The 25,360-nt window shown below is 41.8% G+C and overlaps 1 protein-coding gene across 1 annotated transcript in view; it reads left to right on the forward strand.

The window, feature by feature from the left end:
- The window catches only part of CCDC149 (coiled-coil domain containing 149), a 76,160-nt gene that overhangs the window by 30,828 nt on the left and 19,972 nt on the right, over positions 1–25,360 (forward strand). The window contains exons 4-9 of the mRNA XM_024202197.3: positions 7,012–7,119; positions 16,948–17,064; positions 18,864–19,036; positions 19,974–20,046; positions 21,389–21,473; positions 23,526–23,670. Coding sequence (XP_024057965.1) covers positions 7,012–7,119; positions 16,948–17,064; positions 18,864–19,036; positions 19,974–20,046; positions 21,389–21,473; positions 23,526–23,670 — 701 coding nt within the window. The remainder of the gene's footprint in view (positions 1–7,011; positions 7,120–16,947; positions 17,065–18,863; positions 19,037–19,973; positions 20,047–21,388; positions 21,474–23,525; positions 23,671–25,360) is intronic.

Genomic DNA, 25,360 nt, shown 5'->3' on the forward strand with positions numbered 1-25,360 from the left:
AGGGTAAAACGGATTTATCTGGGTTTAGACCCCATTGGGAGTTGGGCATCTGAGTGCTAAAGACAAGCACACTCCTGTGAGCTGTTTTTGGGTAAACTCGCAGCTTTGGGACAAGTAATTCAGACCCTGGGTCTGTGTTGAAGGGGACTGGAGTGTCTAATTCAGCTGGAGTCCTGAGCTGGCAGGGAAAACAAAAGCAGGGGTAGTCTTGGCACATCGGGTGGCAGCTCCCAAGGGGGTTTCTGTGATCCAACCCGTCAGAGGATTTTTTGAGTGCCATGTAAGATTTATGCCAGAGAATTGAGGTATATTAAAGGGGTGTTCCTATCCATTTTTATACAGTAGTGTGAAGGAGCATAACACTTATTCGTGTGGCTAGACTTGAGAAACTGATAAAGGAATCTTATACCAGGACAGTGGATGGTTCCAGAATGTATTTGAATAAGGATTTTTTCCCCCTTATCTCTTGGTTACTGGTTCAAATACTGTTCAGGTCAGTAATAAATTTAATGAATGAAAATCATTGTTCCCTGGCAGCCATTCACTGGCCAGTATCATATTAGTTGATGATTTTTTTAGCAGTGACTTCAGTTGGTTAAGTTAACTTAAAATAAAGCCCTTATCCACCCTTACGCTCCTCCTCCTGCCCCCAAAAAGTTTTGAGTACTTAACGAGAAACACTGCTCATTTCTAAACAACTGGGTCGTGGACTGGCACCAGTCCCTGAGATCTCCTTGATGCAGTTTAGAAAAGCAGCATCAGGTTGAGGAAACACTATTATAGAGCATCAGAGGCTCCAAAATTCTCTCCCCTTCCATGTTTAACTGAGAGCCTTGATGATGTCTTGGCAAAACCTTTGGAATCTGGGACAATTCAAAATGTGTGTAGTGCAGAACCTCTAAGCTGGGGGAATGAATTCTCCAGCAATTACTCATCGGTGGTGTGGTTTATTTGTTTCAGTTTAACAGAAGTAAAATAGAAGCTTTGCAGTAAGGGGCAAGTCTGTGCTTTGCTTATTGAGATGCTCTTAGCATGTTAAAGAGGTCTGTTTTTATTTTGGCATCTAAATCCTTTGTTTAAAATTTTCTCCCAAAATCTCAGTTGTGAATATAAAGATTTGTTACATTGTCTTAAGTCATTCATCTGACTAAGCAGTAAAATGTTTTAGTAGGAAATAAATGAGTGTGATCATATACCCGTTATAGTCAGTGGAGCTGGATTTGGCTTGAAGCTAGTACAACTCCAGTGTCATAGTTGTCAACACTGATTAGTGACATTCAGTTCTTCTAAGGGGTTCAAATTACATATGGTATTGGAGTATGCAGATGTGTTCACGTTCATAATAGAAATGTATTTCACAAATGGAAATATTTCTAAGAGACTTGTACAAATAGCATTCCTCTTAAGTAACTCAGTCTCTCACTTCTCGCCTTTATTGAAATTCAGTTACTTTTCACAAAATTTGCATCAAAGCATTGCAAGTCAGTTGATTCTAGAAGAACTTCAGCCTCAGCTGCTTTGGTTCAGATGAAAAAGTCCTGAAAACAACCTGAAATATTTTGAATGCCCCTTAGGCAGTAATCTCTGAACCGTTGGCCCTACTTTGAGCAGGGGATTGGACTAGATGACTTCCTGAGGTCTCTTCCAACCCTAATATTCTATGATTGACAGAATGCATCTTGAAGCTGCTTGATCCATTCAGTATATTGATGACTGTCATATTAATTTGTTAGCATACAGAAAAAATCATTCTACTGAAGCAGACCTTGAAAAAGAGTTTGTGTTTGCTGAAAGGTTGCTGTCTCAACACTAAAATCAGAAACTAGTTAATTCTTGCCCTAAAGTTGGATAGTTATGATGTTTAGGAAATATGTAATCTCTAAAACAGACCGATCTGAGCCATTCTCAGTTTTCAATCATATCAACAGTTAAAAATAGAGCTGTTGATTAATCGCAGTTAACTCGCGCGATAAACTCAAATAAATTGTGATTAATCAGTTTTCATTACACTTAAACAATAGAATACCAATTGAAATTTATTAAATATTTTTGGATGGTTTTTCTACTTTTTCAAATATATTGATTTCAATTGCAACACAGAATACAAAGTGTACACACACTTTATATTATTTATTACAAATATTTGCACTGTAAACATTATAAAAGAAATAGTATTTTTGAATTCACCTCATACAAGTACTGTAGTATAATCTCTTTATCGCGAAAGTGCAACTTACAAATGTAGGGTTTTTTGTTACATAACTGCACTCAAAAATAAAACAATGTAAAACTTTAGCGCCTATAAGTCCACTCAGTCCTACTTCTTGTTCAGCCGATCGCTAAGACAAACAAGTTTGTTTACATTTACGGGAGATAATGCTGCCCCCTTCTTATTTACAATGTCACCTGAAAGAGAGAACAGGTGTTCGCATGGCACTTTTGTAGCCAGCATTGCAAAGTATTTATGTGCCAGATATGCTAAACATTGGTATGTCCCTTCGTGCTTCGGCCACCATTCCAGAGGACATGCTTCCAGGTTGATGATATTCATTAACAAAATAACAGGTTTCAGAGTAGCAGCCGTGTTAGTCTGTATCCGCAAAAAGAACAGGAGTACTTGTGGCACCTTAGAGACTAACAAATTTAAATTTGTTAGTCTCTAAGGTGCCACAAGTACTCCTGTTCTATTAACAAAATAATGTGTTAATTAAATTTGTGACTGAACTCCTTGGGGGAGAATTGCGTGTCTTTGCTCTGTTTTACTCGCATTCTGCCATATATTTCATGTTATAGCAATCTCAGATGATGACCCAGCACATGTTGTTCGTTTCAAGAACACTTTCACTGCAGATCTGACAAAACTCTAAAAATCTCACTTTGGTACCTTCTTTAAGATAGTTACAGCATTCGACCCAAGGTTTAAGAATCTGAAGTGCCTTCCAAAATCTTAGAGGGATGAGGTGTGGAGCATGCTTTCAGAAGTCTTAAAAAAGCAATACACTAATGTGGAAACTTCAGAACTCAAACCACCAAAAAGGAAAATCAGCCTTCTGCTGATGGCATCTGACTCAGATGATGAAAATGAACATGCGTTGGTTTGTACTGATTTGGATTGTTATCGAGCAGAACCTGTCATTAGCATGGACACGTCCTCTGGAATGGTGGTTGAAGCATGAAGGGACATATGAATCTTTAGCGCATCTGGCAGGTAAATATCTTGTGACGCCAGCTACAACAATGCCATGCGAATGCCTGTTCTCATTTTCAGGTGACATTGTAAATAAGAAGCGGCCAATATTATCTCTCAAAAATGTAAACAAACTTGTTTGTCTGAGCAATTGGCTGAACAAGAAATAGGACTGAGTAGACTTGTAGGCTCTAAAGTTTTACATTGTTTTATTTTTGAATGCAGGTTTTTTGTACATAATTCTACATTTGTAAGTTCAACTTTCATGATAAAGAGATTGCACTACAGTACTTGTATTAGGTGAATTGAAAAATACTATTTCTTTTATCATTTTAAAGTGCATATATTTGTAATAAAAAATAAATACAAGGTGAGGAGTGTACACTTTGTATTCGGTGTTGTAATTGAAATCAATATATTTGAAAATGTAGAAAACATCCAAAAATATTTAAATAAATGGTATTCTATTATTGCTTAACAGTGCAATTAATCGCAACTAATTTTTTTAATTGCTTTACAGCCCTAGTTAAAAATGCTTTGATCTTTTCCAAAAACGAAAGGAACTTTTACTGTGATCTTCTGAGCCTCTAACCTCAGAAGTAGAAACCACATGAATTGCCACAGTAGATCTCACCAATGATCTGTCTAGTACAGAGGACCAGTGTATTTGGCTTCTTGTTTCTCTTTGAAAGTTTGAAGTTGGCAGTGATATAGGCCACCTGATCTAGCAAACTTGATTATGGTAACAACAATCACAAATGAGTGTTTCTTGTTCTATTTCTTTTACATATACTACATATATGTAGGTCCTGCTCTTGCAATTAGATCTATGTAGGCAAACCATTATGCCTATATGGACCGGGTTTGCCGAACTTGGGCCAGATAGCATGAGACTATGAGTAAAATTTCAAAAGTACCTAAGTGAAAATTGGATTTAGGTTCCAAAGTCACATAGGATAAAGTTTTCAAAAGCACCTGTGCCTCTCCAAATTGCTTGTAGTCGAATAGCCTAATCCTGTAAACACTGAAGTAACTTTATTTAGGTGAGTAGATTTGTTGAAATAGAGAAGACAAAGGGTGGGAAAGGGATGCAACAAACAAGCAGAGTGGTCGCAGTGATAGTTGTTAAACATTGTGTTAGTTCTGTGGTGTGTGTAGGTTGAGCTTTTGTGTTTGTTTTAAAAAAAAAATATTAAGGGGCTGAGGGGAGGATTAAGGGAAAGAGGAAGGACGAGGAATGCTGAGGAGGAAGGAAAGAGGGACACCCTGGAAAGCAATGACCGTGAGGGAGAGGGGTAGAGGGTGGAGGTCAGAGCAAATACCGATCAGTGGATAGGCCTCTAATTCTAGACATGACTTTCTAAGCTCTTTCCACACAGATTCAAACAGTGCTTCATTGGGTCACACTCAAGTTGTCTTCTGAACCATAAGTAGGGTTGCCAACTTCCAACTGCTGAATACGGAACATCCTCACCTTGCCCCCTCCCCTCTCCTAAGGCCCCCCCCCCACCCTCTGTTGCTCGCTCTCCACTCTCCTTGCTCACTCGCCTGCAGAGCCAGGCTGGGAGGAGTTGATGCGGAGCCTGCCCACCTGCCCAGTCAGGGCACAGCAGGGCAGAGAGTGGGTCGGACCCTGGAGCGAGGGGCTGTGGCAATTGGAGCATGGTGGGGGGTCGGTCCCTGTAGCGAGGGGTCAGGGCTGGGCCAATCGGGGCACAGCGGGGGTCTGTCCCCAGAGCAAGGGGCCAGGGAGGGGAGGGGTCATTCCCCGTAGCAAGGGGCCAGGGCAATTGGGGCACAGCAGGGGTTGGTCCCTGGAGCAAGGGGCCGGGGCATGGTGGGGCAGAAGGGGGAGGCAGACAAGAATGAGGAGGGGGGGAAGAGCAGCTAACTCTACAAAATATTTAGGATGTCAGTAATGATAACTTCTGAGACACACACCATTTGTTTTTTCAGGAGTGTACATCTTTAGGACGTTAGTGGAAGAATATTATTTTTCAGTTAATCTGATATTTTTCAGTAAACATGGCCAGTAACAAATAATGTTAAATCATGCTCAACATCTTCTAAATGTTGCACCACTTGGACATACAAGATGTTTCCAGAGTAGCTATGAATGGGGGTAGGGACTTGGGAGGGGAGGGGAGGGAAGGGGAAATTTTCTGAAATTAATTTGCATAATGCAGAGGGCACACCCCTCCCACTTCATAAGTTTTCTCTGTTATGCCTTTTGCCTAATTATACCCATATTTAAAACAGTTAGTTTAGCTACCTCATATCCGATTTTTGTCTATCAAGCTTCTTTTATTCTCAGAGATATCCGAGATAGTGTGGGTATTCCCACCTGGCTTTATTCATTGTTATGTACTGTTTTGGAGCTTTGTATGTACACATAGTTTATTAATTATTTTACAGTAATTTAGATACTAGAATCCTGATGCTGAATGAAACGTTAGGGCTAGATAACAACATTGATAAAACTAAACACTGTTGAAAGGTAGTGAATAATACCCTGGTTTCTTCTCAACCACCACCCACACTCCTTACCCACAAAAGCAAACTTTTGTCTAATATAACTGCGACAGGTTGGATCACAGAAGCCCCTTTGGGACTGCCACCTGATGTGCCTAGACTACCTCTGAGCCTGTTTTCCCTACCAGCTTGGGACTTCAGTGCCTTGCATTGTTTGAGCCAGACACACTTGCCTGCTGCAAACACAGATCCAAGTATGAACCACGTGCCTCACAAGCTGCAGGCTTAACTGAAAACAGCTTAAGAAGTGCTCCTGTCTTCAGCACTCAGATACCCAACTCCCAATGGGGTCCAAACCCCAAATAAATCCGTTTTACTCTGTATAAAGCTTATAAAGAACTCATAAATTGTTCGTCCTCTAGAACACTGATGGAGAGAGATGAACAGCTGTTTGTTCCCTCAGGTATTAATACATACTCTGGGTTAATTAATAAGTGATTTTATTAAATACAAAAAGTAGGATTTAAGTGGTTCCAAGTAATAACAGAACAAAGTAAATTACCAAACAAAATAAAATAAAATAAAACATGCAAGTCTACGCCTAATACAGTAGGAAACTAAATGTAGGTAAATCTCACCCTCAGAAATGTTCCAATAAGCTTCTGTGACAGACTAGCCGCCTCCTAGTCTGGGTCCAGCAATCACTCTCACCCCTGTAGTTACTGTCCTTTGTTCCAGTTTCTTTCAGGCATCTCTTTTGGGGGTGGAGAAGCTGAAGACAAAATGGAGGGATTTCCAGGGGCTTAAATAGATTTTCTCTTGTGGGTGGGAAGCCCTCTCTCCCCTTGTCTAGAATCCAGCTACAAAATGGAGTTTTGGAGTCACATGGGCAAGTCACATGTCCATGCATGACTCAGTTTTCTACAGGACATTCCCAGGAAAGCTCAGTTGTGGATTGGCGTCTATCGAGGTCCATTGTTAACCAAGTACTCCCAATTACTTGAATAACCCCTTCACACGAAAGCTTATGCTCTAATAAATTTGTTAGTCTCTAAGGTGCCACAAGTACTCCTGTTCCTTCACACTATGTTGACCAAATCTGCCTAAAGTGTTTGCTGTAGAAAGCACTTAAAATACAAGCATAGAGCCAACGCTCATAACTTCAGATATTCGTATGCATGTATCATTTTTATAAGATGAGTACATGCAGAAGAACATAATCTTTGCAAAGATATGTTTTATGGCATATCTAGCATAAAACATATTCCAGTTATGTCATATTTACACTCATAAGCATATTTCTATAAAGCACTATGGGGTGCAACGTCACAATAACATTGTAATTTTCCTAGGCTAATCTTGCCCAACTATTGAGTGATTCTCGGGATCGAAATAAGCATCTGGGAGAAGAAATTAAACAACTTCAACAAAGACTGGGAGAAGTACAAGGAGACAACAAGGTACTGCAAACTTATTGTCTTTAATAGGAAGACTACATGTAATGTGTAAACTGGACTAGAGACAAGCTCCTCAGAAAAATTGAATGAAGCAATATTTTGCTCTTTTTTTTATTCATAAGTTTCTAGAATATTGAGGTTACACAAATACTCAGAACAGTGGAGCAAAAACAGCCTACACAGGATACTAGTAACCTAGGTTCCTTGGATATATTTTTTGTGCGTGCTATATTCTGTTTTCTTTGAGTATTTATTGTGGATCCTACTTTGGGTTAATCACCACTAGCTTATGCTGTTTTATATGCTGTTCCCATTTGTAAATATATTTGGATAAGCATTTAATCTTTCCTTGGTTATGTGATATTTTTAAACATCTAATGCAATAATGTAGAATTTCAGTATATGATTAAACAAGAAAGCGTTATTTTTATATTTTTCTATCCAAAAAACTTAGACCCAAGTGGTCTTGAAATACATATTTTGTTTTGAATTTTAAGTAATCATCCTGCTAATTATCTTTACATAACCAATTTATTTTATTACCAAGTTTAGCAATGTATATGGAACATTGCTCAAAATCTGCTGTTCGGTATTACTCAAACTCCTGTTGTCTGTTAACTGAAATATATAAGCTCAAGCTAAATGTGTATACCACTCGCAGCTGGAGCTGTGTACAAAAGTATACACACAAATCAAACTAGTGAAAGGTTGGACTTGAAACAGGTGGCGGGGAGAGAAAGATAAGGACTAAAAACTAGTGAGGCTTATGGGAAGCAGAATAAAAATTACACAAAGGCCTCAATCCCATACTGGAGTATCTCTGTGCTCAGCGGAGCACCGCTCGAGTAGCTTGCAGGACTGGGGCCTAAGAGCTGGCTTAAACACAGTTTTTATACCATTATAACTGTATCTGTTCAGGAACTGATGAAGCGGTAAAACTTATTTGGATGCAGTTATATTGGTATAAAGGTGCTTATACCAGCTACTGTAGCTTATTCCGATAAACGTATGTAAATATTTTTGCTTCGTTTCCTTTCGCTCTTGTTCTCCATCCCTTGTCTCCATTTTCTTTGCTTCCTTTTGTGTTCTGTTTTCTTTCATGATCTCTCCCTGTATATCGTTGGAAACTAACTTTTATTTTTTCAGAGTATCCTGTCTCCAGTTCTCTCCTTTGCAGAGGAAGGATGGTCCAGTGGTTAGGGCACAAGCCTAGGACATGGGAAACCCAGGTTCAATTTCTTCCTCCAACATAGATTTCTTTGTGACTTCAGGCAAATCACTTAGCTGCTCTGTGCTTCAGTTCCTCTTCTGTAAAATGGGGATAATATTATTGCTGTACCTCACACTGGTTTTGGTTTATAGATAAAGCTGCTCTGATATTATGGTGACAGTGTATATAAGTACCTTAGATTGTCAGACTTCCCTTTTATCTGTGTTCTCCTCTCTCCCCCCCTCTTTTTTTAATGTTAACCTGCACCCCTTTCCCATTTTTGTCAAAGGCGCTGCTTGGAAAATGCCTACAGTGTGTACTAATGCAAATTCTGAGTCCTGTCAAGGAACAGTAAGATGTCAGCCAAAAATAAATATATTGGCTCAGATGGCTATTCAAAGACCGTGCCATGGGGAAAAAAAGATTAACAAATTCTCTCCACTTTATTCCACTCCTCCTGTTCATAACATGAAGACACAGAAAATCAAAAATCAGAGTTCTTGCCAGAAATGGCTCATGATCTAGCTGCCCCACTGAGGGCTACATTGTGGCATTCAAGGTGATCTGTAGAGGAGGAAAATAGGCATTATTCATAATTATTTCTTGTATAGTGCTCTTTATCAGTAGAACTCAAAGCTAGTCACAATCTTTGATATACTTATCCTCATAACACTCCAGGGTTGTAGAGAAAGCATCTCCATTTCACAGACTGGGATGTGTGGCACAGAGAGACCCAAGGTCACACAGGAAGTCCACAGCAGAGCAGGGAACTGAACCTGGGTCTTCTACATCCTAAACAAGTGCCCTCAACACTGGACCATCCTTCCTCAGAAAAATAAGTTGAGTAAACGCTTTGTTTTCTTCCTGAGGACTAGAGGATGCTGAAGTGCTTTTCTAAAATATATATTTTTAAAAATCTACTTTTTAGAAACCTTAATTGTTATAAATTTGAGGAACATGAAGTCTTGGCTTCCCTTTTTGCTGCAAGGTCTCCTTGGAGGACTAGCAAACTGGAATAGGAGCTTTCACAGTCTTTAGTGTGAAGTAATTGAGGCTCTGACTCGAACAAAGACAATTTTCTTCCCAGCAGTTTCTTTTTTTGTTTAAACTTATAACTCAAATGCCTAGCAATCTGACTATTTCCGCTCAATTGCTCTGATTTCCTTTTTTGGGTATTTATGATGTGATAATGCTGTTCATTCTCCATTTGTTTGTAGTCTCTTCGGGGGGGAGGGGGAAGTAGGCCAGAGCTGAATTTCTAACATAATATGTAGTAAAAACAACCCCCCTTCCCAATCTCCATGTTTTTTTCTGCTGCTCTCCTTTAAGCCCTATCCTGATGTTGGGGGCAATGCAGAATCTTACAATGCCAGGCCTTATGCCTCAGGCAGACAATGCCTCCTGTAGCCCTGGGGAGCTCAGCCATTTGCCCACAGTAGAGAGGTGAGGCATACCTTGCCCTCTGCTTGACCAGCGTTGCTGGGACTACTACTACACCCCCTCCCAGGTCCACTTTCCTAGACTACTAGTTCCTGTAATGGCACAGTCCCTGGAGAGTTCTACTGCTCAGAGCACAAGGTCATTGTGTCTGGCCTGTATGCAGAAAGCGCTTGTGTCCTTTCCCTTCCTCATGCACCCATGCATGGATGTGTTAAATATGGTCCTGTCTGTAGAAAAGAACAGTGTGTTTTAGTCTCTGAGAATGAATGTGTGTAATATGCTCTGCTGTTTAGCAATCTGAAACATAGCTCCAGTTGCCCCCATCCCCCACAGGCTTTATCATTGGGAGCCAAGCCCTGGACTATATATATGTTTTGTAGCAAACTAATTGTTTCGTAGTCCTTTTAACCACAGATATCAATGGAATTAATACCACAATTGTACCTATTCTGTCAAATTATTTTTCTTAATGCTATGGCTTTGGTAGTGGTAAATCCAGTTTCTGCAGTTTGAGCACTCTTTGCCCTGACTTCTCTCTGCAGGTCCATTTGCCATTGAATAGCCATCTTTGTGATACTTGTACTCTCACATGATGGGCTAGACTCATTTTGGTGACCCTCATGTCCTTCAGTAAACTGAACTATGCAGCAAGGGGTGCATCAAAAATGGTGTAGTAACCAACACATTAGCAAAAAAACAAGGGGAATTTCACCAGGCATTAACTTTATCCAAGATTTTCATCTTAGGAACACAGCTACTCTTCACTCGTCTAATAAGTGATACACAGAGTTTATTTTGGGGCCAGGTTGCAGTCTTTGAATTGTCTAACAGGAGTTGTGGTCTCCCCAAGAGACTGAAAGCTGGAAGTCTATGCCAGGGGTTCTGAACCTTTTTCTTTCTGAGGCCCCCTCAACACGCTATAAAAATACCATGGCCCAGCTGTGCCACAACTGTTTTTCTGCATATAAAAGCCAGGGCTGGCGTTAAGGGGCAGCAAGCAGGGCAATTGCCTGGGGGCCCTCGCGAAACTATACTGCTCAGGCTTCGGCTTCAGCCCTAGTTGGTGGGGCTCAGGGTGCAGGCTTCAACCCCATGTGGTGGGGTTTCGGCTTTCTACCCTGGGTCACAGTGAGTCTAATGCTGGCCCTGCTTGGTGGCCCCCCGGAAATGTGCTTGCAGCCCCCCAAGGGGCCTCGGACCCCTGGTTGAGAACCACTGCTGTATGCCATATTTTACTGTCTCCTAGCTTTGGTAGCAGAAATTCTGGGATTGTTCTCCTGAGCTGGCAGCAGAATTCTTACATTTTTATACTGCCATTTTTCTCTCCATTTTTTCCAAAGCGAAGGAGGGCAGCGGTCGACGTCAACTTTATTTCTGGCAAAGGATGAGCAAGCAGCTGCTTTTGCAGCCAGTGAATCTGCTTCTGGATGAACAATTCTGCCTGTGCTTGAACATGCATGACTCATAAAGCCTGTCCCTCAATGACAAGAGTTTTGTAGAATTAAAAAAAAAAAAACCTCTTTAAATATCACACAATGCCTCTGTTGAGGGAAGTGTGTTGATGGCCTGATTTTTTTTTTCTTTCTCAAATTGCATTAATGTTCACCAGTAGTAAGATACAACGGTTAATTGGGTTAGCAATGGGATTTTAACTGATGACCTTTGTACTTGTTATGGGAATTGTGGATTCTAGATGTTAAGTACATAATCAGTTAGACAAGAGCAAATTGCTTGTATTTTCCTTTTTTTTAACTGGACTAATTTTCCCATTTATTCAGCTAGAACTCGAATGGCACAGACAGTAAAACATTTCCAAAAAGTCTCCTGAAAGATGTGTTGCTGCAACTAAAGAAATGCAGCTACAGTTACACTGTAGCATTCAAGTAACTGAGTTCTAAGAATACTTACTCTTATGGTTGATCACAATCTCTTATCAACTCTGACACATGAAAACTACCCTAGGTTTACCGGGTACTTGATTTTGAAACCCCTTTTCTACCCAGTGTTGGGACAGTGATACTTGGAGAATAAACCCTTAAACTGAGAGGGCCTGAAGAGATCACACTCGTGCCTTAAATAGAAGTTGATTGGGGTGTGGGGGGGCGAGCTAGACGCTTCTAGAAAATGAGGTGACTGCCATCTCCACCCTAATTCCCACTCACGCAAGTCACTGGCAGAGAAATGATTTGCTGAGCTGCTAAAGGTATAGCTCAGTGATAGGACAATATGTTGTGTCCAAAATAATTGCTACAGCATTACTGACAATACATGAGACACAGTCATTGTCAAACTAAGTCTGTCATGTGAAAACCTACTGTCAGAGGTCCCATCCCTGGGCCAAGCAGCCTGCTGTGGCTTGGAAGTCCTATACATGAGCTTACCAATGACCAGAATTCCCTTACCCAAACTACTTGCCCAGTGTGAGACCTTTACCACAATTCAAGCTGCAGAATTGGTCCTCATTCCCAGCCTAGGTCACAGGCTATCTGGCAGTAGCAGTGTTATGAACTCTGGTGTTGAGTGCTGGCCGCTGCCTGCGTTGTTATCTAGAGTTGTTTTCATCAGGGTTAGGTGGTGGTGCTGGCGAAAAATGCCAGCAGCAGCTTATCTGCACCAGAGCTTTTCCTGGTGGAGCTGCCCTAGTGCTGGCAATGGTGCGACGTTTGAATAAAAAAAAGGCGAGACACATCCTGGACAATTAGGGGATTGAAGGGTCTGTTCATAAAGCAGCATAGATGTTGTTTTGATGCCCTTTTCAGGGATGACTCCTTCAACTTGCAATCAGTCACTGACTGTTTAGACTTGGTGGTGACTTGATATACCTCCAGCTGTGACTGGGAGCCACAAGCTATTCAGTTACTGCTGTGGAGTCTAGTGGTAAGCCAGTTGGTCTGGCAACCTTGCCTAACCAGCTGAACCAGAAGCATGACAGCTAAAGCCTGCTAGGTGGGGGTGGACGCCTGTAGCATGTATCAAACGCGTGAATCGAATTGCTGTAGAAACTAGCTATGTGACAGGTGTAATTATTACACTAAGAAATCTTGTAATTATTTGGCACTAACAGTGTATTTGGTACTCTATAAGAAACATAGGCACTCAGGGTCCCTGTCTCAAGTTGTTTTATGGTTATGCAAAGTGCACTGGGATACCCAGACGTGCCAATGTAACATTTCATTAACGTCATGGGCTGGAGACAGCATTTCACTGCTGTGGCCTAAGGTTGGTGCTCTTCATGGAGAAGGTGAGTTGAAAAGAATTACTGTACTTTCATAGTGTGTGTGTGTGTGTGTGTGTGTGTGTGTGTGGCCACGAGTAATCTAGTTATATATTTAACCTTCTGGTTAGTATTTTGAGATAAATTTTGTATGACCAGATAAAACTATAGTTCAGTACAGTATCCCTGTATACAGTTCACAAATTCAACCTATCTTTGGAACCTAAAAGAGAGTTTAAGTTAACAGAACCTAATGTGCCACTAGTGTCTCCCATCTCTAATGAACCAAAAGAGGATCCAAAATAATGCTCCCAAAATACATATGCACATGCTGTGAAAGCAGTGTCACTGTACTCTTTATTTTCCATGGAAATTGCTCCCTGTGCACATTGTGCTCCTTGCAGGAACTATGAATCTGGGAGGGCAAAGGTAGTAGTCTTAGCCATGGTGCGGTACATTTAGTAAATAAAATACGACAGACTTAACAGATTCAAAGTTGAAACTTGTTTAGGGGTGACAATGGCATTGCTGTGGCTCTGACCCTGCAAATATTTACATAATATGCTTAATATTACACTTTATTTGTCCCATTTGTGACTTATAATGAGTCTACTTCATGTGTTAGCCAGATTGATGGGATTACTCACAGCGCATAAAGTTAAGCACATGCATATGTCTTTTGCAGTAGGTCCAAATCCCCTCTAAAGACTCACTTGTGCCATGATTAAGGCTATGATTTAGTCATGGGTATTTTTAGTAAAAGTCACGGCCAGGTCAGAGGCAATAACCAAAAAGTCACGGCCAGTGACCTGTCCATGACTTTTACAAAATATACCCCTAACTAAATCTTAGGTGCTGTGGGGGTAGGGGGTGCTCCAGCGGCCGCTGCTGTTCCTGGGGGTAGGGACTAAGCCACTGCTGCTTCTGGGGGCAGGGGGGCCTGGACTGGGGCCCCGCTGCTCCTCCAGCTCAGGGGGAGGCCCCTGGCCCCCCTGCTGCTCCTGGGTCAGGGCAGGGGCCCAGCCTGGGGCCCCGCTGCTTCTCCGGCACTGGGGGTGGTCCTTGGCCCCGCTGCTGCTCCTTGACCGCTGCTTCTGGACCACTGCTCCTGGGCAGTGCCCAAGACCAGTTGCCTGTGGCCTCTGGAGCAGCAGCCGGTCCCAGGGCCATCCCAGCTGCTTGGGCGGCCCTGGGGTCAGCTGCTGCAGCTGAAAAAGTCAGAGGTCCTGGAAAGTCACGGAATCTGACCTCCGTGAAAGACTTGCAGCCTTAGCTATGATGCCTAGAAGGCTCTGCCAGATGAACATGCCTGTGTTAACTGTGACAACTGCCTGCTGTGCAGAACTCACTTTTCACTTCATTTCTGTTCAGCACCTATAACAGTGAGGTTTGATTGAGGCATCTATCTTTATTTATTTTAACCAAAATGTTGGGTTAAAATAAATAAAGGTCTATTTTATCATTTTTGCCTGATCCTAGCACAGTAGAGAGAGTGTTGATAAATAATGGTATGCTGCACTCTGCTTTGTTTGGTGAAAGCCTGTTTGTTTAGTGTATGCTGAGCCTGTCAGGAACCACCGCCTCTGTTTAAAGTGCACTTCACTTCAAAACCTTCTGTGCTGGAAATATTTTTGGAGTCCTGCGGGGTCCTCTATTTGTATTAACCTATTCTGAGGAATAGGGCAACAAAATGAAGCTGAGTGGTTCCATCCTGAATGAATTCTGAATGATAGTTCAATAAAAATACAGTGCCAGAGGGATGGAGTACAAACTTTATAATAAAAGGCTAAAATATAGAATAAACCCTTTTCTCCCTCCCCTTCCTTCGCTTTCCCCCCTAGCATAACATTAAAACGCTGACATTCCAAGAGTTGCAAAGGGAAAAATCTTTACAGCAGGTGGTGCCACATCAGCAGACACGCAGGGTGCAGAACTGGAGGGCTAGGCCTGCTTAGCCACACCTGCTGTCTGAGTTGCTGAATGTCTGAAGTGATCTGTCATTTAGGAATAAGATGTTGGATTTTAGGGGCACTTTGTGTTTAGGATTCCCCCTCCTTCCCCCCCTTCTCCCCACATTTCATCAGTAAATAAGAACTGTGATTTGACTGGAACAAACTTTGCAACCTCTATTCATGCAAGTAGTATTTACTCAAGGCTGTAATCCAGGGTGCTGGAACTAGGGATGTGACAACACCCTCTGGTTTCATATGGTTTCCATCCTATACAGGGTTTACAGTTTGCTTCAATGGCTCTCAGCACCCCCACTGTACAAGTTGTTGCAGCACCACAGGCTGTTATTACATATTACACCCCAGCCCCTTCTTGGGGTATGGGATGAGCATGGTTGAATGGCATTAACCAAGTTCTCCCTATCTAGTGCTGTGTGTGCTTTGGAGAGATCCTAAGCTGATTCTTGCATTGAGCGGGGAGAGGTTCCCTGCTCCCATTTTCTGAGCCTTCTGATCCTTATTTCATTTGTTACTTTTCTAACCAGTTGTAAAGTGAGATGCTATAATACAGTTTGGCTGTTAGCACTATGTGTTTCTCCCCTTTCATGTCTGTATGATCAGATGAAAGCTCTGACCCCATTCCTAAACCTGCTTGGTTTAAAAATATATATATATATTTTAAATTAGCCACTGGTATATTTTCCAGGAATAATTCAGTGTGTGCTCCTTACAGTATAATCCACACTCTTTTTTTTATGGGGAGGGGGAAATTCAGTTTGTCAAAAATAAAGCAGCCTGTGGACTATTATTTCACTGAGGAACTGTAAGTCACCCTTTGGAGCTTATCAGGAGAAGCTGTAGTAGCAGCACTTGTGTGGACTAAATAGGGGCTGCAGTGGAGAAGAGGAGCCTGTTTTTGATGGCCTACTGGCATCTCTAAATACCTAAAATAGATGGAATATACAGTCTTCTGTTTCAGAAGATTGATTTGCTAACTCTGAAATATAATGGTGCACATTAATTCCTTTGTGCAGCTGAAAAATGGGAGGGAAGTTATGGGAATTCTCACTGCAGATTTCTCAAGCCTCTGTGGAAATCCCACAAATTGGGCTACTGGGATATAGCACTTTTTCTGAACTGTGGAAAGTATAAACAATTCTAAATGATGCATGTTCTGCAGCCTGTACACTCTGTAGGCTGTTTATTTTACCCCCTTTTAATCCTTGAAACCTAATCCTCACAGTAGCCTCTGTTTAACAGTAGTATTGAAAATGGTTGGATGTTAATTCAGGTCAGGCTTTGTTTAAAAAATAATGTTCGCTAGCCTTGAAAGATGCTGAAGATCTTAAAGATTTTGTTTTGCATTTTAGCTAAAAATTTTAACGTCTTCCACTATTATTATATGTTAATAGATATTTCAAAAACATTTGTCTTCATGTTCATGTAAAAACAGCCCCATTCATTTAATCTTCATGCTAATTCTGCACAAAGGTTGCAACTGGATTTAGTTTAGGAGGTGCATGTGTGGTGCTGGGCTAGTCACTGTACTTCTCTGTGCCATGTTTTCTAATCTGTAAAATTAGAATAATGGTTATCGCCCTTTGCAAACAGCTTTCAGATATAGGGGTGAAAAGCCTGATATAAAAGCAAGATATTTCTGGTAGTAAATAATTTTTAAAATTCAAAACCTTGTCATTTCTGGAGAATGAGGATGGATCATATGTCCATGCTCACTTTAAACATATGCTCATATGTAAAATCCTTAATTTACTGCTAGAAGGCCTAATTTGGCTCTTTGAAGTCACTGGCCAAACACCCATCAATTTGAATGAGAATGGGATTGGGCTCATAGGCACAAAAGTGATCTCTTATTAAATATGCCTGGTTGAGATTTGTGAGAGCTGGAAAGTCTCTCTGATAACAGATTCCCTGTCTAGTGATACAATATACTCTGCTAATATTCTCTCAAGTGTTCAACCTGTGTTCTGTGGCTTATGAAGTCTTGGCATTTCTTGCAGCTCCTTAGAATGACAATAGCAAAACAAAGACTTGGAGATGAAGAAGTTGGGGCGCGCCACTTTGCAGCACACGAGCGTGAAGACCTTGTTCAGCAGTTGGAGAAAGCACGAGAACAAGTAATAACTAATGGGCGTTCAGTGAGAGATTGTTTTCACTGCTGGCAAAAGAACAAGTAAATTGCTATGCCTCTGCTGTGCTATAATTGCTGTTACCTGGTTTGCAATGCAGATAGTGGTGTTGGTGGCAAGGAAGTACATACTCTGGTAGTATTTATTGTATATATGTGTAAAGAGCATTCAGGGCACTTTATGCATTTACAAGGTATGCACCAGTAGAGATCGAGTTGCTTCACCTCAGAAATTCATCCACCTCTAGGGTGGAATGTGACAGCTGTTGAGTAGCACATAGCAACAGTTTAGGATTGTTAGTGAAGAATCCCATATTTAATCAAATGTTAGAGGCACATAAGTCAACATGATACGAGATGCCCAAACTGAAATTTAGGCAGGGGACAGATTAACGTGTAAAAGTCGGTTTTTTTTAATTTCCACAATTGAGTAAAACTTCTGATTGATGCCTTTTCCAAAATTCCTTGTGTCTTTCACCAGGAAAGTGCTCCTTAACACTGCACTTAGTACTCACTGTGTATTGAATCACCAAGACTTCATGGTGTCTTCACTGATAATTGGTATCTCTCATCCCAGTACTCATCTGGTTTACTCCTGCTTACTGTACTGAAGGCGGAACTTCACAGGCCTGCAAACACTTCAGTTGAAACAACTGAGTTTTAAGGACAGGTGTTAGAACAGTTTTTCTGCCCTATGTAGACAAGTTTTGTTCTTATAATTAGAAATGGGTCAAAACTTGAACCTTAAATATGAAACCCTTCGAATTGTGATGGCTGCTGGGTTTTAAATTCTAATCCCAGGAGCTAAACCTGTCATTACAATCTTGGATCTGTGTCCAATCCAAAACCACCAAGGGCCCCTCCACCTCCTCCCCCCCCTCCATTCAGATGAAACTGTAATTTCTTAAGAACAACTGATCTCACAAGAAAGCCTTATCTAGATTTTGCCTCACACCCTACGCTAGCCCAGACCTACTCTATACCCAAATGCTAGCTCTTTGGTCCCATGATACCAAGTTATAACCATGCTAGGAACCACGTGGCATACTTGTTGCTGACCTAGTTCCGACTATAGTGTGAATAAGGTCTTCCTTTGCTGTTGTTTTCCAAATGGTTTCTAAATATTTTGCAAGCTACTTCATTTTTAATTGCTGGACTTCGTTTTAACTTTAGTTTTAACGAAATAGAGAAAAATAGAGTAAACAATACTTTTAAAACAAAATTGTGTATGCATGGTCAAAAGAGGAGAACAACAAATACAATCTTTATTTTCCTTTTTTTGCTCTCATTTTAAAAGGGAGGAAATACAAGTGCAGAAAAAAGTGTAGCTCTATGAATTTGAGTCAGAAACTAAAGAAATTTTGTAGAAAGGCTATGCATGTCAACTTTTCTTACAATGGTGTCTTCAGTGATATTATTGACAACAATTATAGGGAGCATCATAAATTAAAATACTGCTTGGGTCAGGGTGAATTCTAATTTCTTCTTTCCCAATATATTCAGTTAGTTTGAGTAGAGATGTAGTGATCCACAAAGATTGGATCTAAACTTCTCCAAAGTGTTAAGGATGTTTGAATCTGGGGGGTTGGTTCAGTCTTCATATGCTGCCTTTTAGTATGCTTATGGCTACTTTTTGTTTTACTTTTATGGATTATCATAAATCTACTAACTGGCATTCTGAATCTGACCCTCTTCAGAAGCGAAGTACTTGCTACTCTTTTGTGTCTGGATATGATGTACTTTTCAGTAAATTCTGCAGAATAATGATAGCAGAGCTTTGCTTCTCAGATTGAGACTCTGGAACATGATCTTCAAGCCGCGCTGGATGAGCTGCAGGATGTAAAGGAAGAACGCTCTTCTTATCAAGATAAAACAGACCGACTCAACCAAGAGCTTAATCACATCCTGGGAGGACATGAAAATCGCATCATTGATGTAGATGCCCTGTGTATGGAAAACAGGTGAGTGTATAGGAAGTCTGCAGTGCTTCTCCTGCATGTACAGTGTGATGGTTCACATGGTACTAGGACTGAGTCACCCACTGCCTCTAGCGAGAGGGAGCCTTGTCTGAGGTAGCTATGTATTAGCTCCTTAACACCCCCAGCCTGTCAGCCACTCAAGCACTCTCCTTGAGTTGTGCCAGCCGTGTCTTTGCCTTGCAGGTTAACAAGAGGGGCACCCCAGACCCCTTGGAGCATTCCCCTGTGATATCCAGCCCCGACACTGGCTACTCACAGACATCCCAGATCATCCATTCCCCAACGAGTAGTGTACTCCATTTCAGTTTTATCTTAAATCGCTGCTCCTGTGTAATGCACAGCACTTGTGAGCACTTATAATAAAACAAGGTTTATTTAAGAAAGAATAGAGATTTCATTAGAAACGAGTGATGGAAGCAAATGGTCACAATACAAAACAAAATTGTAAAACTTGAGCTAGGGGGCCAATGCTTATTAATAGTTCCCTTTCTTATCTAATAAAGTGGGTTCTCCCCCCCCCCCCCCCCCCCCGGTACTGTTGCAAAGCTGGCTGGTTTCCTAGGAACCAGGATCCAATCTTTCATGAAATACCCACTCTGCTCAGTGAATGGTTGCAGAGTGTCTTTCTCCACCATGTGATATATGGAATTACTATATCACATGCTACACTTCATGAATAAACACCATGCAGAATGCATATGTCTGGCGTGGGTAGGGCTTTGCAGTGGGTATGCTCCACCCGTGCTAGGTGAATTCTCCAGTGAAGACGTAACTGTAGAAGCCCCCTCATGTGAAACATCCTGCCAGTGGCTCTGTTTGTGCCTTGTGCTGCGCAATGACTAACACATTGCCAGTGTTTAATAAATGAACAAACAAACAATATATAGGAGCCTAATGATATATATTATGTATTTTCCAGATACCTTCAAGAGAGATTAAAGCAACTTCAAGAGGAGGTCAACCTTCTTAAATCTAATATTTCTAAGTACAAGGTAGAGTTCTCGTTATGCTGCGCTCCTCTATTTATAGAGTTTAATTTTTTTCATTTGTTTATACACATTTTAAAAGTGTAAAATTGTTTGAGTCTGTAGCACCTTAGAAGCTAAAATTCCATGTGCAATTACCACTTCCTCTTAACTGTAGTTTAAGACAACTAGATAATTTTAGTACCTTTATGTATTTTGTTTACATCCCCAGTCTTCCCTATAGACTTCTCAGCTGTTATGTAGCATAAAGAAATAGCTGCTAGAAATATCTAGAAAGTGAAGGTGTTCTCTGAAGATCTAGGAAGAATTGCTCCTAGTTGAGGTTAGAATGTGACATTGTTCCAGATTGTTGCTAAATGGAGGATTGGTGGTGGTATAAAATTAATGCTCCTGTGTTTCTACAAAGTGTTAGGACATTTATTATCATGCAGCTGTTCTTTTATCTCCATATTTCCCAACACCAGTACTGTTGTTTGGCAAATTTTAATGATTGATATATCTTCCTTATACCTCCACTTTGGGGATAAGCTGTAGGCACTCTATTGCACAATAAATTTAGATGCCTGAGTATTCTTCCTCTAACCCTCTGCTCCAACTTCAATCAAAAAACACGTCCTCCATCCTTCTGCATGAGACTTTAAGCCTATTGGTGATGCTTCTTAATTCGTTAATCACTGTTAAGCAGTCACAGCATTCCCTGCCATTCTAGTGAAGTGCAAAATTCCTCCAAAGCACTGCCACCCCCATTCCAGGCACAGACCTGAGAAACTGAGGCCACAAAGCAGGTGCTGTGGGTGTATCTGATTTCTGAAGGACAGTTCTCTGGGAATATCTAGGGCTCAGCTTTAGTAAGAATCATGATTTTGCTTTGAACTCTTCCTAAAAGCCAGCATGTTCTGCTGAAAGGACCTTAAAGAGAGTTTTAGTGCTCTTTTCTTTTCCCTCTTTAAGCATGTCCAAGAGAAATTTTCTGGAAAGTCAGAATTTTATCCCAGACTGCTATTCCCCATGGACTGTTACTGATTTTACAAATGTATTCAACTGTTTCCAGAAATAGGAAAGTTTTAAAAACCCAAGTGGGGGCGGGGGGTGGTGGTGGAGGGGGAAATAGAAAGAACAGTAAAGGGGGATGGTGATGAGGTGCATAGATTCGTTAGGGTCCCAAAGGCTCTCTTGGCTAGTATATCCAATACTCCAGAAGGAGCCCCCCTCATCCAACCAGCAGTGTAGGGATAGACTAATGCCCTAGAAGAGAAACTCCAGGATTAATATCCCCTCCCTCAGATCCCTTACTCTAATGAAAATGCTTAGGCTAATGTCTGGAAAAAAAATGTTTTTGTTTTCTTAGAATGCTCTAGAGAGACGGAAAAATTCAAAGATTCACAGTAGATCCAGCAGCAGTGCACTGACTGGAGTCCTTTCTGCAAAGCAAGGTACTGCATAGATGGAACGTGGTGGTACGGTACCTCATTCTTTCTTCAGTGTGAACTATGAAGTTTTTCTCACATCACTTTCTTCCTAATCATCTTTTAAACTGCCAGCCAATCTCCTTTTCCTGTCAGTCTGACCCCATAAATTCCCTTCCTTTGCTTCCACCTTTTCACCTTTACATCAAGCTTAAAGTTCTTCTCCTTTCCTTCAAGGCCCAGTATAACTCTGACCCAGATCAGTCTCTTCTTGTGTCATCTCTTTTTCTCTGCTAACAATGCCAACCTTGATGCTCTATTTCAGCAGTAATACAGAGAAGGCAGGTTAAGGAAGGTGGGGGCCTGTTAAGTCCAAGTTCCACTCCTGCACTTGGGAGCTACTGTGGCTTGCTTCTCCCTTGCAGGAGGAGTTCTATGGTTTCCTTCAGGAAGAGACCAACAGAGCAATCACCTCATCCCATATGTTTTCCCCCACACACACCCTGAAAAGAGGCAAAGGATCAGAAAAGATGAGGATAGGATAAGATTTTCCCCCTGGAAATCTTGTTTCCTGCACCGTGATCCTCACCCTCTCTCCATGCACACAGGCACATACCAAACCAGCAGTACTTGTCATGACAGGTTGAAACTCAAGAAGTTCGTCAGCACTGACTGCTCCATTTATGTCAGTGGTGGCCAACCTGAGCCTGAGGAGGAGCCAGAATTTACCAATGTGCATTGCCAAAGAGCCACAGGAACACATCAGCTCCCGCCCCAAGTGTCTCCCACCCACCAGCAGCACCGCTGATCAGCACCTAACCCTCCATCCCTGCGCCTCCCACCCGCCGCGATTAGCTGTTTTGTGGTGTGCAGGAGGCTCGGGAGGGAGAGGAGGAGGCGCAAGGGCGCGGCAGACTCGGGAAGGGGTGGGGGCAGTGGCGTAGCCAGGTGGAGGGATCATGGGGAGCGATAAAATAAAAATAAAGGCGCCACCCGCTGTGGCGCTTTTACTGACGGGGCGGTGCTTTTACTCACCCAGTGGCGCTCCGGGTCTTCGGCGGCACCTCGGCGGTGGGACCTTCATTCGCTCCACGGGTCTTCGGCGGCGGGTCCTTCGGTGCCGTCAAAGACACCAGGAGCGAGTGAGGGCCTGCTGCCAAAGTGCCACCGAAGACCCGGAGCACCGTCGGGTGAGTAAAAATTAAAAAGGCGCCAAGAAATTGACAAGGCGCCACTTGTGCTCAGTGGGGGAGCAGCCGCTCCCCCCCTAGCTACACTACTGGGCTGGGGCCTTGGGGGAAGGAGTGGAGTGGGGCCAGGACCTGGGGCACAGCCAGGGGTTGAGCAGTGAGCACCCTGTAGCACACTGGAAAGTTGGCGCCTGTAGCTCCAGCCCCAGAGTTGGTGCCTATGCAAGGAGCCGCATATTAACTTCTGAAGAGCCGCATGTGGCTCCGGAGCCACAGGTTGGCCACCCTTGGTTAATGTCCTCTTCGCCATACATTTGTATGGTTTCTAGCCACAGCAGATGACCAAATGTGATCATGCTAGTGGACTTGCTGAGCAAGGTTAATGAGTCCACAGGCTTTCTTATTGCAGAGAAAGTTTCTTATAGGCTGATGTGTGACACACATTGATTGTGTCACATCAATCTCAAACAACCTTAGGAAATCAATAGTTCTAAACATGAAACCTTCTTTGTGGGCATGGTTTTTTCAGGTGGACTGAAGAAAAATATTCCTGTTCTGCCAGTGGCAGGAGATCATAGGATAGAAAAATGAGGCTCTTTCCAACTGAATAGAAATCTGTTCTTTCCAAAAGAAATATTAGCTAAGCAGAAAATGGGTCTACCTATGTTTGTGCTGGCAATTGCTGCGGGACAATGATCAGCTCAAACAGCCACCATTTTTTATGACTGAGTATTATATGTCTGGGTTTGTTTTGCTGGTTGGTTGGAATAAATCTACATTCAGCTAAGTAATGAAACAAAGATGGATTTGCTTTGTAAGTCTGACTAACTACTTGTGTCACATTTCTGTCCGCATAAAAGTAAGACTCATTTTTGTTTTAACATTTTAGTCCAAGAGTTGTTATCGGAGGACCATGGTTGTAGCCTACCTGCCACGCCGCAGTCCATTTCAGATCTCAAATCTTTGGCTACTGCCTTGCTGGAGACTATCCATGAGAAAAACATGGTCATACAACACCAAAGGCAAACCAACAAGTAAGTAGTATGACTTGGAATTTGGGGGAAACCAGCACAGGTGTTCACAACACTTTTTAAACTAGCATTTGATGTTTGAGCTCTTGTCTAGAAAATGGGAACTTAAAAACAGGAAAGGGAAGGATGGTCAGGTATCTTGTACTCCTCTTACGTGAAACGTCATTGTCATAGGTTTGGAATAGAGTTGCTTAGCCACAGCCATGACCATTCATAATATAGCAACTTGCAGATTGGTTTTATGAGGCATAAATTGTTGGATTGTAACACTACTGTATGATTCCTATTCTGTTTTGTGATTTAATAAATTATTTATGTTGGACAGTAATCTTAACTATCCTACCTAGTCTAATCTAATCTTGCTATCTCACATACTTGGGATTTTCTATAGTAGCCAGCATGAGAATATAGAACTGTCTTTTGACACAGTTTAAGATATTGGACTGTGTCCTTATGCAACACGAGAAAGTGGGAACTAGAAAGGAAGCATTTCTTGATTGTGTTTAGCCTTTTAGCAGCACTGACTCACTAGTGGTAATCAGAGGTAATTCAGGCTTCTCAAAGGCACATCAGGACCAGATGCCACAAACAGGCAGATATCTTTCATGAAAGGAAGACGAAATACTAAAGGAAACTGGATTGCACTAGAATAGATGACTCATTTTGAAAATTGATAACTCTAATACTTAGGCAGAATCCATAGCATAATTATTAGAAGTGGCAACAAAACGGAGGAACAGTCTGTAGGCGTACTTAAATGCTTTGGATGAAGCAAGGGTCTGTTGCGCTGAAGGGAGGCTAACGTCACATCAGTACCAGGGAATCTGAGGAGAAATCCAGGCACCTTCCAACTTAGCTGTCTCACTGACTTCCATCTTTCCACCATGTTTCAGTCTAGACCTGTTATGTCATGGTTCTTTGTCATTGCCCTGCATTATAGTTGACCTGTTCTTGTCTGTAAACTTTGCAAATTGCTATCTAGGCATTAAGAGTGTGTCTTACTAGAGCTCAGAGCATGCCTCCCAGTCTGGGTAGACAGACTCGTGCTAGGTCTGCTCAAACTTAATGCACTAAAAATAGCAGCATGGACATTGCAGCACCAGGTATAGTTTTTCACTACCAGATAGTTGCCTTTGTTCAACTCTTAGTTAGACCTGATTGTTCCTCACTACTCGTCTGTTTTCCCCAGATCCTAATTTAAATAACCCTTCCAAACTTTGGTAAGTGGAAAGAGTTGCAGATATTAATGGGGGGCCAGAGAAGGGATGAATAGAAATTAGAAGCGTAGCCTGAAAAGTAACATGTGGAAACATAAGAATACTTTTTGGTGAAAAATAATCTGGATGAACAGATACTGAATGAGGCACAAACCTGAAAAGCAGTAAAGTTGCAAGATATTTAGTGATGGTATTGGATGGTAGATTGCATGTGATTTTTTTGCACAGCAGTGTGACACAAAAAAGGCCATTGCAACTTTGGGCTACATATATGCTGTCAAGGCTGGATCCCCACTTTGAACTTTAGGGTTCAAATGTAGGGGCCTGCATGAAAACTTCTAAGCTTATCTACCAGCTTAGCTTTGGTCCGCTGCCACCATCACAAGAATTCCCTCCCTGGGAAGCCTTGAGAAACCTTTCACCAATTCCCTGGTGAACACAGATCCAAACCCCCTTGGATCTTAAAACAAGGAGAA

This window comes from Terrapene carolina, unplaced genomic scaffold (genome assembly GCF_002925995.2).
Source record: "Terrapene carolina triunguis isolate 2854851 unplaced genomic scaffold, T_m_triunguis-2.0 Scaffold66, whole genome shotgun sequence".
NCBI lineage: Eukaryota > Metazoa > Chordata > Testudines > Emydidae > Terrapene > Terrapene triunguis.